The 20618-nt window shown below is 35.3% G+C and overlaps 1 protein-coding gene across 1 annotated transcript in view; it reads left to right on the forward strand.

The window, feature by feature from the left end:
* The window catches only part of SLX4IP (SLX4 interacting protein), a 77648-nt gene that overhangs the window by 26453 nt on the left and 30577 nt on the right, over positions 1 to 20618 (forward strand). The window contains exons 4-5 of the mRNA XM_074150548.1: positions 10755 to 10844; positions 14255 to 14378. Coding sequence (XP_074006649.1) covers positions 10755 to 10844; positions 14255 to 14378 — 214 coding nt within the window. The remainder of the gene's footprint in view (positions 1 to 10754; positions 10845 to 14254; positions 14379 to 20618) is intronic.

Here is a 20618-nt window from a genome sequence, read left to right on the forward strand (position 1 = left end):
GAGTTGTCAGATCAATGTCTAACATCTGTAGCAGGCAAATTAGCACAAACTCCATTAAGGCAGAATGAATGGATATACAGATTTGTGGAGTACATTGGGGAAAAAGTCAAAACACCCATTGTAAAGAGAAGTCATGCATTGCAAGTTTCTGGCTTGTTTACAGGAACTGGTGAGTGTAAGAAACAAGGAAATCTGGTTGCTATAACCCTTTTAGATTCTCCAAAAGTGATTGACAAGTGCCTCACCAAAGTCTCTTTAAGTGAGCTGAAAAAGAAGGTCCTTACATAGATTACCTGGCTACAGGATAAAGGTGGATGGAGGCAATATTGGAGTAGGACAGGGCGGGACGGTCTTTGTATTTGCAAATGACTCGAGAAGGGAGCTGAATAACAAAGGCTTGCAATGAAGTATTGCGTAAAATCTCAGAGTATTGAGTGGCTGTACAATTAAATGACAGATGAACAGGTAAATGTAGGGAGTGAGGGAGAATAGCTTCAAACTTAGAGATGTAAATGGTGGGTCCTGGGCACAAGACCAACACACAGGAATGACTTCTTAAAGTTTATAACATTTTCTGAAAGCGTCAGCTCTATTCACAGCAGCATTTTAAAAAGTAAAGTCAATTTGGGGAACTAGTAGGAACAGAATGAAGAAAACATAAGTAATACATCACTATGGTACAAATTGGGTGCACATCTACTTTTTAAACACTACGTATGCTTATAGTTCTCCTTAGTGGAACTAAGAGAATTAGTGAGAGGTGTGGAACTTCTTCAGTTTAAGGAACAATTTAACACTCTTGAGCCTAGAAGAGAGAAAGCTGGAGGTGGGTGGGTGGGGAATAATAGTGGTCTATTAAATCATGGATGGCGGGAAGAGATAAATAAAAAATGACTGTTTGTTCTAATTTAACAACCGAAGGTATTTAATTAAACCAACATGATAATTTTAAATGAACTAGAAGATACGATTCCTCATGCGCATGTGATCGGTTTGTGGGACTGCTTGCCACAGGATTTTGTGGATGCAAAAATTCACACAGTTTTATAAACCAGTTCAACAAATTCTGGGAGAATACAGTCACCAATGACTTTGGATTACATTCACAGCCTATGAGATATAAAGCCCTGGAATCTCACGTTGCCGAATGTCTAATACATCTACTGAGGAAAGTATCATTATTTGCTTATCTTTTTTAACCTGTTGCTGTAGACATCTACTGCCAGTCACTGTCAGATTATACGGGTCATTGTGGACGTTTGGATTGACCCAATATAACTATGTATTTAAAGTGTATATTTTGTTACATAAAATCATCACTATTTATCATTTTAAGTGGTTTTAATGTTTCCCACGTGTGTTAGGATTGCTGTTAATTGTCACTGGAACTTGACTTTTGTAAACATAATTGTGGGAAATATTTCCCACATATTCCCAATTAGTAACATAATCCATGGGAAATTTAAAAAATTGCCTTTGAAATTTAAAGCTTCAACTTTTTTTTAAATGCGTTCCCAAATATCAGTTGAAATCCTAGGTACTGATAGTCCTTTTTAACATTACTGAAATTATGTCTTTTTTTTCTTTGAGGCAACGGTTTTTTGATCTCAGTGAAATAGATAAATATTTTTTGAGAATAAATCAGTCCTTTTTGTGATCCCCCCCTCTCCCCAGCTTTAAAATAGGACTCCTCTGAAATCTTGGAAGCATGTTGTTTCTGTTAGACTTCATAATAGGTGAAAATGAGCTATGTGTTACCCATACTGTCTGTACATTGTATTAAAAACAAGTGTTTTCCATTGGGTTTTCATTACTCGATTGACCAGAAAAAAGAATTATAGAAACTGACAAAACCAGTTATAGATTAAACTATACTTGAGTAAAGTACTGAGTTTGTTTCTTTCTATGGCCATTCAGTGTTTGTGTTAAAAACAATCACACTTAGCCTGGATCTTCTTTTCCTCTATTGGAAGAGACTCGAGTTGATTAACTTATTTTTACAAATCTTTAAAAGAAAAATGGTACGTACCCCAACCTCAGAAACTGAGTTGTAGAAAGAGGGATTCACTTTTTTTTTGCAGACGGATTCACTTCTTTTTTTTGTTACAAATTTTTGATGTGCTTGTTAGATGCATGTAAATAATTATTTACATGTGTATGATCTAATGCTGTACACACCTGCCTTCCTTATATAGGTAGGTGATGTGTTACTGGATGCCTCCTGAAGGCCTGATGTAAGAACAGTCAGGTGTACTTTTTCAGCAGCATCTGATTTAAGTTAAGATCCGAGTCATCTACCACCTGCTTTTCATTGCCCTATTCTCCTACCAGAGGTTACCACTTCTTAAGTTTGCTAGGAGAGACATATGAATAGTCACTCTCTATTTATTTCTATCAAACTCAGCAGTTTTTAGTATGGCTTTTGAAACAGATGTATCAAAACTGGTTTAGTTAGGGGACAGTTGTACCTGTTCAGTTCTGGAAGTGGTAATGTCTGGAAGAAGTAAGATGGAACCAGAATGGATAAGGACAGACAAATAGGGAAATAGCTTCCTTCTCAGGTTAAGTTTTAGTCTGAGCAGCATTTCTGCTGACAAACACCTCCACCAGGAATCAGTGGTACATTTCACAACTTGTTCTTGCTTGTCGCTCACTTTTCAGTGTTCAACTATGTTAATATTTTACATATTTTTATAAATTAGATGTTGCTTCTATTCCTTTTTTTATCCCTTTTTGTTTAAGTACAAAGTCTATTTATTATATACTCTATACTCTGTTCGATGTGAGATGAAAACATTTTTTTCTCTTGGACATTAAAAAAAAAAAATTACATTCTTTTGCTTTCCAGCTGGTAATTCCTTGAGGTTTTTGCTGATCTATTTCCATTTTGAAATACCATGTATTCTCCACCCATTTGATTCTGCTTTTTCAGTAGTAAGATTTAGAGCATCACTTGTTTGCTCGAAGGGCTTCACTTGTTTCTTCCCTTCTGCCTTTGTAGATAAAGCATTGATTATTTTGTTGAGCTTTCCTCTACTTTATGTTGACTAAATATGCTACCACTTAGTAGAAGGATTTTGTCCAAAGGGTGTCACTTTTGTAATATGCCTTTTTCAGAAATGAATCACTTTTTTCTTACGTTATTTTTGCAAGAGCTTTCAAGCAGTCCTGAAACTTTCCTGGCTTAGCTTTGTTTCAAAAACAAATTAGTCAAAACGCAGAGTTAAATAGTACTTTTACGCACTTGGAAAATGTAACTTTTCAACCACTGAAGCAAATTTAGCAATATTAAGAAATTTGCCTTGCTATTTCTTTTTTTTTTGCATTTAAAAAATAATTTTGCTTTATGTTTTTGTCTTAAAGTCTGAGCATCTGCAATCAATGTATCTTTAATCTGTTAAATTATTTTGGCATAAAGTTTTAACATCTGCAAATATTTTATATTGAAACGTGGACTGCAGATGCTTGGTTTGGTTTTCTGTTGCCTCCTGCTTCCCACTTAAGTAGCTGCATGCTGCGGTAGGTAACATCTTCGTGAGAGGGAGAGAAGGAAGTAAATTTTAGGGCAGGTGAGACCTTCTCTCTTAATACAAAAAGGAATCAGAAGCTTTGTGAAATAATTGCAAAGTTGGGGAACAATTTCCTGCGTGGGACCTGCCCTCACTTCCCCGTTCTGTTTTTGTGAGAGGGAAGTGGACCCAGCCCTGCAGCTGTTGTACAATAAAGTCAAGAAATATGTTACTGGATGCATCATATGCCTGGGAACTGCTGCTCCCTTCAGCTTAGTAATGTGCACATTAACTCACCGAACAAACATCGTAGTTTCTCTCCTCTTCAGCTTACAATAATTTTGTAAATCATGTTTTCCATGCTGTCCAATGGTTAGATTTATTTCATCTGACAGAGTTTACATCAAAAGATACTGAGGGTGGTGTCTTTTACCTTAATTTATTGCACTTAATTTTCTAGTCATGACTAGCATATGCAGAAACACATAAAATCACGTGGTACATAACTTAGTTCCTTAGCTGTCCACAAATGCATCAGTAGCTTGCCAGTAAGTACTTGGTAATCTTTTGTTAAAGTCTGGCTGATTAATATTAAAATACAGCATGTAGAGGATATATGTGAAACCCTGTGAAAATTATTTAACAAGCGAAAGGTCTGAAAAAGGCCCTTAAGTCTTTTTGTTAATGGCTGTAATTGCTTCAGAAAAATACATTGTCACTTAGCAGGACTTTAATAAGCAAGCCATTTTATGTATTAGAAATCTCTACTCATTCTAGTTGTTTTAACCACTTGCTAGACCTGTGACAGTTAGAAAAAGCTAAATTTGAAATTCGGTTTAGTTTATGCGGAAGTATTGAAAAGGCTGATAGGGAACTAGATGTTTATCTGATCTAAGTGCAGAAATCAAAAGAAGTAACGATCGTTGTTAGGGTTACCAGTTCTCAATACTTAATATGATGATACCTATTATTGTAGTATCTGATCATTACAAAATGAATGATTCAGAATTGCCGAGCTTTTTGTACAGGGTGCATAAATAGTTCCTTTGTTTTCTCACCTAGGTAAGAAACTAAATCCCAACACTGACTTTCTAGAACCACAGAGGACATCCCCAATTCCAGTTTAGTACAGCAGTGACAAGACCATTCTTCTCGTCATGAATCACTTTCATTATGCCAAACTTTTATTGATGGTAGTTTAGGGTGAGAGCTAGGTAAGGTAGCTCTAACCTTTATTTGCACCCACTTACCAAAGATCAGGTGATACACAATAATATGTTATCCTGTGGCACTGCATTGCTGTGTCAAAGCCCTAGGAAACGTCCTTAAATTTTGTGATTAAGAATTAATTGCATTTAGATAGATTGTGAATATGATCAGTTCCCCAGTTAATATGGCCTCTCACCCTCCCCAACCCAAAGTGTCATAAATGTAGGTTGCTGCAGAGATTAGTATTTCTTCATGGCTTGCTAGCTATGATTTAAAAAAATACTGTAGTTTTTATAAAAATATTACAAAAAAAAGTGTGAAAGCACTTTGTTGGAATCTCAAATTATCTCTTTATTATTTGAACAAATACTGTGCTGCTATTTCTGGTTTTCTGGATCAGTTCTGACACAGGCAGGGGCATGGTATATATCCTTTAAAAACAATGTTGAGATTGCACTGTTACTTGGAGACTTTGCCCTCAGGAAAAACTTGCTTTTTGCAATTGTTTGAGCTCCAGCTTCGTGACTTCTTTCAGTATGTAGGCTACAGAACCTCCTACGGAATTGGGACCAGACCAGCATAGATTGACAACCTAAATTAAGCTTAATTCTCTCATGCAATTTAGGCTTCTTTTTCAACATTGTACCTGATAGAGCAGTTCTCCGAGACCAGTTCAGATGTTTAGATTAAGTAATTACTCCTTAGCCTGGCTGTGAGTGATGAACTGAAGGGCTCTGTTTGCACTGAAGCGTTCTTATGTTGCTTAAAAACATGCAGATCCTTTACCGTGGCAGATAATTAGGGTGTTCTTGAAGGAGTTGTCTTGATTAATTTATTTTAATCTGTTGATTTGGGTAGCTCTCTCACAATGACGTGCTTTACCAACAGTGTATTAGTTCTTAATTTGAAAGTCTCCATTTTATGCAGCTCCATCAGATTTGAAACTACTTAGATTTCTTTAGGTTTCCTAGTAGTTGAATCATTCACATGTATTTCTTGTTTTCTTTTCCCCATTATTTCTTACATTTAATATCCTGTCTATCTGCATCTTCTGATAGTCTTAACATACCGCCTTGATGATGCATCTTAGTTTGTTGTTCTGTTCTCAGACTGCTTTTCTCAGAAGTTTGTTCTAAAGGCTTGTTCTCTGCTTGCACCTCTTGGCTTGGCATGAGACCTCCTGAATGTGATCTGAATGCTCTTATAGCTCATTGATTGAATTTTCAGATATTACTTCTGTCCTTATGCTGAAACACCAGAAAATTGAACATTCCTCCCTTAAGAAATTTCTCATACATGGGCTATACTCCTAAAAAAAGCAAAATAATTTTTCTCTGGGGTCAGAAAGATAAAGGAGAAGAACAAATTTTTGCTTCTAAAAAGCCTGGGAAAAGTGAAGATAGCCTCTATATATTATCATAATATAGTTGGCACAGGGTACAGGTCAATGACTACGTAATTGTACTTAATGCTGTAGATGTTTGAACTTGCATAAATGAATGTAGAACATTTACTGATTTTTAGAAAGAACTTGGGAAGATTAGAATATACTAAAATTTTCCTGTTTATTATAGGACAATATATTTCACATAAGCTCCTTATTTATATATTTTATTTTATTTTATTTTTTCCACTAAATCTCTTATCCATGCTTTTGGCACCTGCAGACTGATGATACCTCCTATTATGACTTTGGAAGCCCTTTTCAGCATCATGACATTTTTGAGTGGTCATCAGGATCAAGTCTATATTTTTTTAGATGACAATTAACGTCATCTGAGAGTGGAATAAAATTATTACTGTAGCTAAATACCACAACTTCAAGGGAAGAGGTAACATTATAAAGAAACAGTCCCTATATGCTTAGCCTGGAGAACAAAAGTTTTACAGTGTAGGGCATGCTTCTCTCCCAGTGGAACTGAGAAAAAAGTTTCAAAATAATCTTTAATTAAAAATTATTATAAATAAAGCAAGGCTTATAGGGAAAGGTATTGTCTTTCTGTAGGCTGATTAATGTAACAAACTTCCCAAGCTTTTAGTACTACAAAGACCATTCTGATCTGAAGCAGAGACAGTAAACTTCAAGTACGCTACTATTACACTGATGTTTCACCTGTGTTTGCAGCGATCCTTCTGGAAAGTGCAAGACTGTGTGACAGTTGCAGCTTGCCTCCTTCCCGCCCACCCCAAAAGCCAGCCAAACTATCATATGTTTCCTTTTCAATTAAGCTTCAATTAATTCTAACCCTACAGCCCGCGTCCATAGAATAATCACAGAAAAGAGAAATACTAATACGTGTCTTGGGAGGCTGGCTCTCCAGTCCTGTCTGGTTTAATGATACAACACATTTGGAGTGATGTAACTGAATACAAACTCACCATGCTTATCCCCAGCATCCCAAGTATTTTTGTTTATGATAAATGTTTTTATGCTATCTGAAGTGATGCATTTTAAGAAATGAGAGTACCCCTGCAGGAGCCCCCAGATTGTAAAAATGAGTATAGTGATAAAAACTGTTTGTTTGGATTTATCTACTCATTGAGGGATTTGAGATGATAATCCGCCATCTAATATGTGCTTATCCTGGGCCAAGGTTTTAACAGGTTATGAACAGATTACTTTCCTTGACTGATTTACCACTTTGCTGTGGTATTCATTCTGTTTATGTTACGTCTGGTTATCTTTTCCATTTCCAGAATCTATGGAGTGTTTGATGTATTTGTGTAAACAGTTTTGATTCCTGAAAATATGTTCTGAATTAGATGCCATTACTGTACAACAATACACTAACAACATTCTGAGATCATTTAAAGCCCTTTGTTTAATAGCACAGTGAATGTTATTAGACTGTTACACTAAGTACATTAACATTAAAAACCAGCTTGTAAAAAATGAAGAGGTTTTGAATTCTAGAATTATGGAGGATATATAAAATTGGCGCATCTGTTTCTGTCTTTAATTTTTCAGTGAAATGGTTTTTGTATTGATTCTTGACAGAAGTGTGTCCCATCAAATCAGGCATTTGGGTTTCAGTTTTAGCAATTGCACCTCTGAAAACAATTTCCAGTGCAAATTTTGAGATTGAGTTTGAAAACATAAAATTAAAAATTTCTGTTCGTTTGCCTTTCAGTTACGGTACTTAGGAGGCACAAGTTGCTTCTTGCAGTTACAATGACTGGAAACACTTCATTTCCTCTAAAATAATAGCTAGTATTTTCACAGAATTGCATGTCTTCATAATAAAAATAAAAAAAATATCTAGAAATTTTGATAAGATTATCAAATCTGTTAATATAATCAGAGTATGTTTTTCTTCCACTTCCTTCTGTTCCCTGCAATTACTGGTATTGGAGTTTAGTCTCTACAGAGAACTCTTCCTTTGCTGTTGGAGCAGCCAAAGCTCTATTGAGCTTCTCATTGTAAATATCATGCATAAAGCTGTACCATGTGAAGGCATATAAAGTATAAATAGATGTGTAGGGTATACAGTGTATTGTATAATTCCAGAGTGCAAAGGAGCCTGCATGGGAGCTGTTGCTTATATCATGTTTAGGACTTAGGAAAAATAGAAGGTAACGAGACCCGGAAAGATGCTGTGCTTATATTCTTTTACTCCTTTTATTTCTCTTTGTCTGTGACAGTTATGCTTCCTTGTGTCCTGTCCTAAAGCTATACTAATTAAGTGGCAAAACTGTTGGCTTTTTGATGTTGAAATAATTCCAGGTATGCTCTCTACAAGAAGAGTGCTTCAAAACTCAGAGGGATAGAAATCTTCCATTGGGAAAGCTTGTCTGTTACAAAGAATTATGCATTATTCGTATATATTTATTTTTCTTTTAAGTACTACAAATGTTTGGTCTGCTAGTAATATTTTTAAGATAATTTTGAACTGTTTCATTATATAGTTTCAAATATGATTTGTTATTTTCTTTTTTCCAGTTGTTTCAAGATTGGCAAATGAGACAAATATTGCCATTCAAAATAAAATGATTAAACGTTATTTCTGCTTGAAAAACAGGCCTATACTTTGCATCTGTATCTATATATAAAGTTTCTGCAGTCGATAGAAAACAATGCAAGTTAACATATAACATTTGATAATTTGAATTTTCTTGATGTATCAAATACTTGTTCGTTGTTATAAGTGCTGAACCATGAATAATTTACTGGCTTTCTCTTTATAATATGCAGTGTCTGCTAACTTTGAAGTTCAGTAGTCAACTTTAAAGTTTGCTGGAACTGACTAATGATTCACCAGAGATTTTTGAGAGATATTTTGTCATCAATTTAAAGCTTGGAGAGGTTTGCTGTTGCAGCCATCTGGTAATTCTTGGTTCTCTGGAGGAAAGAGCAGTCTTTTGATAAAATAGATCAAAGCATTCTGCTCTTTCAGTGACTGATACCTATAAGTAACTTAGAAGTTTCTCAAAATGATTTCACAATGCCTGTCTCATTTGCCAAGCTTTTGCGTTCTAGTTACAATACAATATTAGTCATGAATTACATTTTCATTATATTTAAATAATTATTTAAATACTTTTGTTCATGGATAACTTATAGATCTAAGTGTTTTTCAATCCCAGAGTTTTCTAATTTACCAAATAAGCTGTCATGATTAATAAAATCGATGCTAAATCTTGTCCTTTGTACTAACTGTACAGGTAAGGGTACTCAAAAATTGTACTGCTGCTATACCATAAGCCTAAGATACAGATGTACCTCTTAGACTGTAGATAACATACAGCTATAGTGTAAAAATATGTATCATACTATTTCTAGAACTCATTCTGTTAACAATTGGAATTCTGGCCTGGGATTTGCAGATGTTTGGCAGTGAAGAGCAAATATGGAGAGAGAGAGAGAGAGTTAGGACAGGAAGTGTGTGCTGCAACATCCACTTGAAAAGAGACCAATCTAACACTGGATTGCACATACATATTTGATATTTATCTGGAATCAGGATGTTGTTTCTATTCCATCAGACATTCTGGATGTGCAGTTGCCATGACCGCACATGTCCAGTCTTCTCAAAGAGTGAGTTTATTGCATCACAAGCACAGCATAAGCAGCCAAAACAGAATGATGAAATTGGCTTTTACCTTACAAGTTGTTTTGTTAAAGTATATCTGAGTGAGATTTTGTGCTGTGTTACATTAGGAGAAAAGGAAAGCATTAGCTTGCAGTGCACCATACCTCTGCACATCAAAAGAGGCAGTATTCTCTTGCTAGAGGTGAGTTATTGCACAGAAGAACTAAGGAGTTGTGTTTGTGCCGTTCACTCCTTATATTAGAAGGTCATCAATGACTGATGTACTGATGAAAGATAATAATTAAACCACATATGTCTCACTGTCCTCAGTTAAAGCCTATCAAGGAATTTCAGAAATAGTTGATGTGTCTTGGGATGTAGCCTGTATCATCCTAATAACTATATGTAGTGTTTGTTAATAGGTTAGCCTTATTATCATTTAACCATTCAAATATAGTATTGGCTAAATGACAGATGTCAGTGAATATTAGGTAGTTACCACACATTCTTCAAATTTGCTGTTCTTTACATTAGGTAGTTTGGAGAGAGGAAAAGACTTCTAAAGAGGCTGAGTTTTTAAGGACTTAATAAATTTAAAATGCAAACTAGAGAACTAATATGGTACTACATTCTCAGTTTGGTGGAGGAATTGCTAATTTTTTACATACTAAAATTTTCTTGAACTCAGATTTAAGTGACATATAGATAGCAGAAGAAAATTCCATGTACTTGTGCGTGTTGTTATTGTTTAAACTTTTCGGTGAGCTACCCAAGAGAGCTCTGGTGCTCTTGTTTCTCATTAAGCCCACAAAAAATCGTAAATTTGTAATTCTGTACTTCATAATTTTCCACAGTTGTATGTTATGCCTGCTGTATCTCTGAATCAGATTCATATGCTTACCTGATTGTTTACCTCCTTGTCTGCTTGACATGTACTTCCTGGCAGCTACAGTTGAATGGTTTTTTAATTCTTTGTTTTTTGTTTTTTGTTTTTTTTTTTTTTCAGTGTGGGAACTTTGCTGTTTTGGTGGATGTTCATATTTTGCCTGAAGGCTCCAGTAAAGACACCAGCTGGTTTTCAGATCATGAGAAAGAGGTACAACAAATATTAGTTCTACTTCAAAAACATGTGGCTGCAGGGAAAAAGTTGGATTGCCCTGAACTGTTCAGAATTTTTCAGTGTTATGAGAATATCATTAGTTATACCTAACCATCAGTGGTTGCTTTGGGACCCCTAAGTCAACCATATGTGCTTTTTGGGTCACTAATGACTGCTTTCAATTCGTCTTTAAATTTTTAAACTCTGTGTGTGTGCATACGTGCACGTGTGCGAGCTGGTTTGATTCATCTGCCTTAAGTTTTAATTTTAAAAACATATCTCTCGTGAATGTTTGTAAACTATCCTGAGTGATGTAAGCCAGATTGTGACAGGTATCATTTTTGCAGAGCGTGTTGCTGAAATATCTTTCTATTAATTGTTTTTTCTTATTCCGAGAAGTGTGAATTATGATATATTTAGAGAGCGCAAGAAAACATAATAAGTATGCATTATAAACTATAGTAAAACCATTGTATCTTATAAAAAGAAACTCCCAGTCTTTATTCTTCAGTGTATCATTTGTATATCCTGACAAGAGATGAAATTTTGGAAAATCAGTGCATCAGTGACCAGCAAAATGATGAATGTAACTTCCATCAGATCCTGTGTGATTTCTGCTACAGTCTTTTGATGAGTTGCTGGTGGGAGTTTTCCCCTATTTCAGTCTGTGTGGGAACTTGAGAAGTTCCCTATTGAAAATGAACGCAGGACATGTTTCAAATGCCTGTGGACTTTCCCGCAAGTCTCTGTTACGGTAATTTTCAGCAGATAGCTTTCCTAATAATGGCATAATTAACTTGTCACTGCAGAGCATCCCGTATGTCTCAAAGTAATACATTTAAATAAAATTAAAAGAAACAATAAATTAATATCCCAAGGGAGTGAAAGCAGAATATTTAACAGCCTGTGGTTCGTCCGATTTGTGCTTTATTAAGCAGAGAAAGAAGAAAATAGGGGAAATCTCTTAGACTTCTTTTTTTCTGACTAAATGAATACTCATTACCACTTCTATTTATAACCAGTTTTACTATCTCAGTTATCTGACTTTTAAGGGTTTTCAAAATGTATTTTGTAAGACTGCCAAAACAAAAGATATGAATTTCAGGAAATTAGATCATGATTGATTTAATAAAGAGGCATGACAGGGCAGCATTCATTACATTTCTGTGACCACACATTTTGAGTGAAGTACAAAGGTTGCATATTTTCAACAACTGAGAAGTGTGATTCCAATAGCTTTACAATTTGCTTCCTGAAAGTCCTATGCAGAATCTTTGTTAAAGTGGTAAGAGAAAGATCAGTAAGGTATTATAAGCAAATTATGCCTACATTTGGGGGTTTTTTTGAGAGCCTTTACATATTCATCACAAGCAGCTTTCTACATTTTTGTTGTTTCCAAATTCTGGAAAATACTAATGGTGGTACAGCCCTCTTTGCTTGTCTGCGAGAAAAGCAGATACCTCTTACACCCCTTGTAACACAAACATGGTTTCTGTTGATCCCCTGTTTACCCTGGATGAAAGTCAGTGACGGCTGTTTGTAGCACATGGAGCCTGGAAGGATGTGAGGTGGGTGCCTGGGCCTGGATACTACTGTGGAAAAGGGATGCATGTAATGGAGCCGCTTGTCAGTGCCTCCACTGGCAGTGACATCCCAGTGCTGGCCTGTCAGCTGCCAGCCCCTTCTGGATTCCCTAGAGCAGGCTTGGAGCTAAATGTGTACCAATAAACTTGAGTCTGGTGTAAGAAAATACAGTGCATATTGTCCAGCGGGGCATTGTAAAGGCCCCAGTTTGTGCACTGCTGTCACGTGTTGTATAGAGTCATCTTGGGATTGCTGCGAGATGCAAACTGAGGCATTTGGGAGCTTTTCTTTCTTTCCACCCTTCAAATTTTCCTGCCATTTCTGTCCTATCTCATTTTCCCTTGGAATAGCAAAGTGAAAGTTTTATCTGTACTTTGAGAAACATTTTTAAAACTGATTCTATTCAGGTCATTGCTATGATCTCTCCATATGTATATAGATCTCAGTTGCAAGTTCTTTTTAGGAGTGGAAAGTACACAAGGGTGGTTCTCTTGAAGCCTGCTCTTGTTTATGCTTTCTTAAATACAGATCTGTATAGGCCTTTGTGGAGAACCACTTAAATAATATTTCTGTAAGCATAACAACTGAAATATTTTCCATGTAAATTAAGGAAGTGCATGCTAATCTTTATTGTTGCAGAAGAAACCAAATGCACACTGTGTTTCCGCTGCTTTCTAGACCTTTTCATTCTAACCTGAATGCATAGTCCTGTGAAGGAATGTGTAACGAGATCACTTTAATGAGTTAAGCAGAAGAATAAGTAGATATAGTATTTTATAATTGTACTCTTCAAGCAGAAAGGAAAATGTATTTCTTACTGTAAGAAGAAAATACTGTTTATGGTAGACCAATATATGTGCATTGCTTTCATTTAGAGAAATACTTTAAAAATGTGTTGCTCTGCATACTTTCTAGATTAATCAAAAGTAAATTTCAAGCCAAGATATTTTAGTTGGTACTAATATAATTTTGTCTATTGTCCAAACACTGAAAAAAGGTAAAATGATATTTTTGTGTGCCACAAAGTATCATTTCTGTGAGCACACAGTTATGCACAATGGAAAATGAGAATACTGAGGGAAAAGTCTCAAATATGTGTGTATGAATTGATCTGAAAATTTATTCTGGTATTCAAGAGATTAACTTTTTGCTTTTTTTTCTATAGTTATTTTTCTAGTTTTTTTCTATAGTTATTCTGGCTGAAGGGTTCGTTCTTCTTGAGTTGTGTGTGGTTTTTATTCTGCTTTTGCTGAGGGAAATATGAAAGATATGAATGGTTATGTTTAGGAGCAGAAAAATCAAAATGAACTAAAGAAATAAGGTTGCTGTGACCTAATTAGCTCCGAGTCTTCCCCCCTCAAAATTACACTGAATTGAACCAAAATATCTGTTGCAGCTTATAAAGATTCTTGCAGAGAAATAGTTTGTTGACAATTTCTGGAGGATTTTTACTAATATTCTGCTTAAATATCTAATGTTATGATACATTTTTAGCATGTTTTTTTTCCTACTTTGCATACAAATGAAACTAATTTGCTGTTCAGAAATTAGTATTGTAATACAATGTATTTGATCTGCTAAGTGAGACTTCATAACGTACTTCCTTTCCTGTTTTATAGCAAAATTGTTTGATTTCCTCCTCTCTTGTTCCCATTCGTTTCCTAAATTATGTGTTTCTTACCTCTATGCAATACCTCAGTACTTAATTGCAGGTGATGTTTTTAGTTTCTATGTGAAAATGAGTGATTTTGCATTGATTTCTGTTGCATGTCTGTGAGCACATATAAATTTAGATCTAAATATGCCAATGGTTACTCTTTCAGGAGGTCTGCATGCTGCTAGAAGAAGTTGTTGCTTCAAGGGTCAAACACTACTTGGAAGCGCCTAAACGACGTGGTCAAGTGAAATCAATGCAACACGCACCATCTGGTCCTTTGTTTCTTACCGGTAAAATAAATTATTTAACTTACTGTAAAATATAGTAAGATAAGGTATGGTGGAAACTGCTGTTCTTTATTTTTTCCATGAGAAATTTGCCATCAGGAAAGCCAGTAAGCCTGAAATAGCTGGTGTTTGGGTCTGAAATGACTTTAGTTATGTTATTGAAAAAATAAAGTGGCTTTTTATTTTCTGTTGTTGAAAAATCAACATAACACTTGTACTGTTAGTATGAGAGCCTATCATTAGAATTAAAAAGAATAAATGTTTTTGTTTAATATTATTTCACTGCCTGTTCTGGTCATCATGGTGGGGTTTACAGTTGATAGGCTTATCTGTTGGTGTTATATCACGCAAACAATTTATTTTTAAATAGTTCTTAGGAAATAATGACTTTTTTTTTTTTATTACCAGCCTGGAGCATGTTATAAACTTGTCACAGAAAAGACGGGCTGCAGTAGTAAAGCCTTGTGTTGGCTATGGTTTCTCACATTTCCTTAAATATATTGTAATAGATCTCTACTGAAATATGAATTCTGCAATGAATGTAATTGCATACTTAAAATATGCAATCAGTATACTGATACAAATTTTTGAATTCAATATATATTATATTAACAATTTTAATTCTGAAAAAATTCTTTCAAAATGTTTTCAGTTATTGAAAAGGTATATTCCTATAGAATTATAGTTGATGATTGCAGCTTTAAACACTAATATCAATATTAATGAGTGTTTTTAATAAAGAAAACAGGTTAAATACTGTATGGTTGGCTTAATATTGCAAAATTTTAGGCATATATGGGAGCCAGATTGTTATGGCATGACAGGAGGGGTTTTTTCCACCCACAGGAACACAATACCACATAAGTAAAAAGTGCTTCGGGACACGAAAGGTTTTTGAAGCCCTCTCTTTCCTTGCAAGTTGTAACTACATTTTATCCCTTCAAAATATATTAATGTTTGTAAAACACATGAACTTTCAGATGCCCCTACTTTTCTGGGTTTGAGTGAACAAATAGAATTCTCTTACACTGGAAGCAGAGGGATGTTACAGAGGGTGGGATCAGAATTTCTGAGATTTGTTGAGGTTTTTCTGTGTTTTCTTTTACTGAGTGATTTTTTTGTAATTTATTTTTTAAACTTTCCTGCCTCAGTAAAAAGTAGGTTTTCAAAACCAATGATTTTGTAAGATAAAACTGCCAGACATAACAATTGTTTTTATATATGCAGACAGATGCAACACTAATTTGAGGTTGTTCATGAGATTTTAGGGTCTTATATTTTCTTTGATATCGTGACCTTTCTAGTAAAAATACTTGTATGCTGTCCTAGGGTTCTGAACTGATCTTCTCCTTGACTCTTCCCCTTATTTCCTGAAAATGAAGAACTTAAGGATATGTATTTGAGGAGGTCATCAGTAAGATCTGTGACAGTTTTAGATTAAAGAATATTTATTTTGGATGAGGCAGAATTACTGTTCTATCAGTTTTCTGCAGTTAATCTCACTGTCATTAAGTAACACTAAAGAAATAAAGGAAGAAAACAGTCTGTGATAACGAACATTCATGTTGAACTTAATTTCCAAATCTCTTTCCTCTTCTCTCAGCCTGCTTTGCTCAGGGCTGTTATTTGTAAGAAAGGAGTGCTTTGTTCAAGTCCAAGAATCAAGTTTATTCAAGTTACATTCAAGTCTGTTCTTACCTGAGAAGGAAATAACAGAATAGGTGGGCGTTTGCCAGAGCAACTGGGACCTACCTCTAAGGGACTGACCCTTTTAGGGTCTTTAGCAGTTATCGTCACTCAAATGTGGCTACAAAACCTTTTGTATTTTGCCTTCCTCTCTAGGATCACAGCTTCTATTTGTAGAGTACAAAGATATGTTTTTGTGTTTTTTCCCAAGCAGATGAAGTGCAAGATAGCTGGCCAGTGCTTGGCTGACAGTGTTTTGTAGTATACAAAGAAATGCGCAAGCTTGGTATGTGGCTAACTACATGCACATACTGTAGGTGCTGCTGGTGAAATGTTTAAGTTTGCTGCTATTGTTGCATTTGGAGGTTATTAAAAGTTTTGAGCTGTTCAAACTGTGGTTTCTTTTGCTTGGAGTTATGCAAGTCGGTGTCTAGAGTTTCACTGCTGTAAAACCCTCACTGTTGCAAGGAAAGAATCCTATCTATAGAAGGAACATTAAGACGCTTATTAGCTGGTTATTTACTACTCCAATTATCCCAGGTCAGCATTCCACCTCTATTTGAACTCGCATCTTTTCAGGTCAGTTTTCATTAGTTTGCTCTCCACATTGCAGAATGTATTCAAAATTTATTAGAATCAGAATTATTATCAGTAAGATTTTATGCTACCTCTAATATCGAAGCATGTTGTATTTAGGGTTTTCTTCAGAAACAGAAGCCAAGCTACCTTACTTTGAGCTGATCTCATTCTGCTGTGTAGATCTGTTGAGCAGAGAAGACTATTGTTAAACTGGCTGCCATAACTATTTTGAAGAGAAAATTTTCACCCATCACAATTTCTTTTTAGTATTAATGTTATATTATGTTTAATGTTAATATTATTTAATACCACCTTTCAGTTTTGTGGCACATAATATAAATACCCATGCATGTTACTTGTTAGTTTACATTTATTTTTCATTTAAGTTACACCCACACAACAGTGTGTGGTGGGTCGCATACCATCTCATTAAGAAATCTGTGGGTGTTACACACAGGAGAAGAAAGAAAGAAAGAATGGAAAAATGAGAGAAAGTAGCCAAGACAAGCAAGTTCTTCCTATTCTTCCTTCTGTCTGAACAATTTCCCCACCCCTCCCAAATGGCCAGTATGAACAATTTGCCAAAGAAAGCTTTAATTTAGTCTTTGGACATAGGCTTTGGTATAAACTCTCAATTTTCTATGTTTAATTAATGTCCAAACATGTTTGATTTTGGTTTGTTTTACTTTTTTAAGAGAAAATTAATATGGGCTAGATTTTCAAAGATTTAATTTCGCCTGCATCAAATTTTCTTGGCCAAAATCATGCAAGAAGGGCATTGGTCAGGTATGGTTTGCTTGCATTACTTTAAGTCCAATGAATGTAAGCCATCGAATAACAAAACCCATGTATTGGTGAACTTCTCTCATTCATTAAAAAAGCCCACTACTTCACTTCACCTTTAAAGATTGTACATTTGTAAACTTAGGTTTTTGTATATGTACTCCATACATTTTCATTTTGTAGCGCTTGTGCTACTCAACAACACGTACTGGTTTTTAGTGATGATGTCAAGCAGTTAGTGTGTCATAATACTCACCTACTGTAGACTTAAACAGGCTAAAAGCAGAGCCTGATCTTTTGTGTTCCACAGAAGGTGGCTGCTTTTGATTAAAAGCCATAAGAATTAAGTAAGAAGAGGCTATAAAGTGGACTGAGTGGAGGTATTTAATACAGGAGAATGACAAAAGGAGGACTGTGGAAAATTAAGGAAGAAGGCAAAGTTGACATGGGCAGAGGGGAATCGAAAAGGAGGATGCGGAAAGCAAACATGGCTGGTAGAAATGTCCATGTTAGAAATGGAAGGAAGGAAGGAAGAAGGTATGTTGTAAACTGACCTTCTTCCCCTTCTTGAGGTAGGGAAAAGTTAACTATCTTTATCATACAAGTAATTTTCAGATCTTTCCTCATTCCTTCCCTAGCATCCTTGTTGTTTTTCTTGGCTTGAGGGTGGAACATTTTTGCTCTGATTTCAGATCTTTTTATTGTACAGTCTCTTCTACAGTGAAAATAATTAGAGAGCATGCTGTCACAAGGCACAAAGAGCTCCCAGCTTGATTTTATCTGCTTTCTCTGAGATTGTGTATATTTTTTTTTTTTATGTTTTAACCTAGTTTTCTAGAGGAAATGGGGTTTATTGTGATCGTATTTTTCCTCTGTGTGTCCGTTTGTCCATCCATCTTTTCCCCCATTTGCTTTTTGCAAGTGTGATTGAACTTTATGAACAGGTAGAAGTCTCAGACATTAAATTTGCAGACATTAACTTCTGATAAGCTCTTGAAATGAGAAACTGGAAGAGGTGCGAGCAGTATTATGAATAGTTCAGTTTTACAAAGATCTGGAGTCAAAACTCACATCTTATTTAATATTTAAAAGTGCATAAGATGCAATTTCGTAAGGAAATAAATTTCTTCTGTTGCTTATTCAATTAATGTTTGGCTCCTGTAAGCACACAGAAAATATAGAGTAAATCATGATAGTAAATATTCCAAACTCTTCTGGCCTTGCATTTCAATTTGAACATTATGGTATTTTTAAGGAAAACACCCTTTTCAGACTGCCCTCGTTTACTTTAGGAGTGTTCACTATTACTGTAGAATGTGAAATGTGTAAGATGTGCATAGGGTATGTTCCACATTACAATCCTGTAGCAGCAAAACTGATTTATTACCACCCTCCCAGCTGTTAACTCTTACTTCTCTGCTGTGAAACAGTGTTTTGTTTGGTTTTAATAGAATCATTTCACCGATCTTGCTTAAAGAGCTACTCCACAAAAATTTGATGGGTGCAACTGGAGGGAAAGTAAGCTATAGCAGATAAGCTACCACAGGGGACTGAGGAGGACAGAAGTCTTTTAAATTAACTTTGATGTTTGCAGTTGCTCATTGTAATTTCTGTCTCTCAAAAGAATTATATTGCAGCTTCTTTACAATGGACTCATTTATGATTTGTGGCCAAGTCCTGCAGATCTTTGTGAACTTTAAACTTAGATTCATCTGTCTGTGACAACAGAGCGTCATAGCTCCCTGAAGTGTGCAGTAACTTATGCAATAACTTATGAAAAATGTTTTGATTAGTATCTTGTACTTAATATTTCCTGTATTTGCTTTAGATCACTTTTTTCCATTTTTTATAGCCAGCTAATAGGGAATAAAGTAATCTCTTTTTTTCAATAAAACATTTTTCTTCTGGAAGATCAAGGATATATGTCTGAATTTTTTTTTGTTCTTTTCTCAGGGTAGGGGATATCTAACAAGAACAAAAAAACTTACTCGCTATTTGAGTATTTTCTTTTTAGTGATTGATTTGTTTTTTCTTACCTTAGATTATAATACAATAGAATTGGGAAAAACTCCAAGAAGGGCAACAAGGATGACCCAAGATAAGGAAATACAATACAGGGAACATACGAAATACAGGGAATGGTTAAGTGTGTCAGGAGCCTTCAGCCTGGAAAATAAATGCAATAGGGAGGATGCAACAGAGATCTACAAAATCATTTCTTCGCTCATTCTCTTCCCATTTGAGAAAAAATGGGCATCAAATGAAGGTATTGGAAGTGCTGTGGTAGTTAGCAAACTGTGGAACTCTGCCAAAGGATAATTGGTATGATAAAAGCTTACATTGAGAGTAAAGCACATGGGAGAATAATCCAGGGAGGGTACGGAATTCACAAATCTCCTTTGTTTCAATAAGGGCCTGAGCTAAGAGTGTTTGGAGTCTGGGAGAGTATTGGGGGAATAACCATGTGCACTTTGCACTTGTATTTAGTCTCCCCTTGTAGGCATTTATAGCGGCTTTTGCATGCTATTTACATGCATTTAGCTTTATGGACCTTTGATCGTACCCAGTATGGCCTTTCTTATCATCGTACTTCTCTGGAAAAAGCCTGCACTATAAACTGCAAACTCGTTAGTATGTCAGATTCAGTGTGTTTCAGAAATTGTCAGCAAAAAGTTCTCAAATTTCTAGATTGAAGGATCTACCTTTGTTTTCCTCTTATTACACTGATTTTTGCAGAGACTTTAGCAATTGCTGTCTTAGATGGGACATTTGCAGCTGCAGCAGCAGGTGGGTTGAATGTGCTCTCCTTCTTCCCTAAGTTGCAGCTCCCATGTGAAGTCAGTTATGGTCTTGGATAGGAAATGAAATAGTCTATTTATTTTAAAGATACCCATAATAAAGTGTTTTATATAGTTAGTATTGTATTGAAAAGAAATATAATTTATTTAAAACAACAGGAGAGTTGTTTAATTTGGTGTATTTTTGTGAACAGAAAGAACTTGATGTTCATTTTGAAAACAGCCTTGACTTCTAACCTTTAATTGATACCTGCCTTCGTTCTCTTTCTCTTGCTTCCATGTTTTGTCTGTCTCATGTTTTCATATGATTTTTTCATTTTATGAAAAGAAAACAATATTATGAAAATTACTCTTGTGTACATGTGTATGCAAAACCCATGTGTGTTTGCACAAATGT

Source organism: Numenius arquata, chromosome 7, assembly GCF_964106895.1.
Source record: "Numenius arquata chromosome 7, bNumArq3.hap1.1, whole genome shotgun sequence".
Lineage (NCBI taxonomy): Eukaryota > Metazoa > Chordata > Aves > Charadriiformes > Scolopacidae > Numenius > Numenius arquata.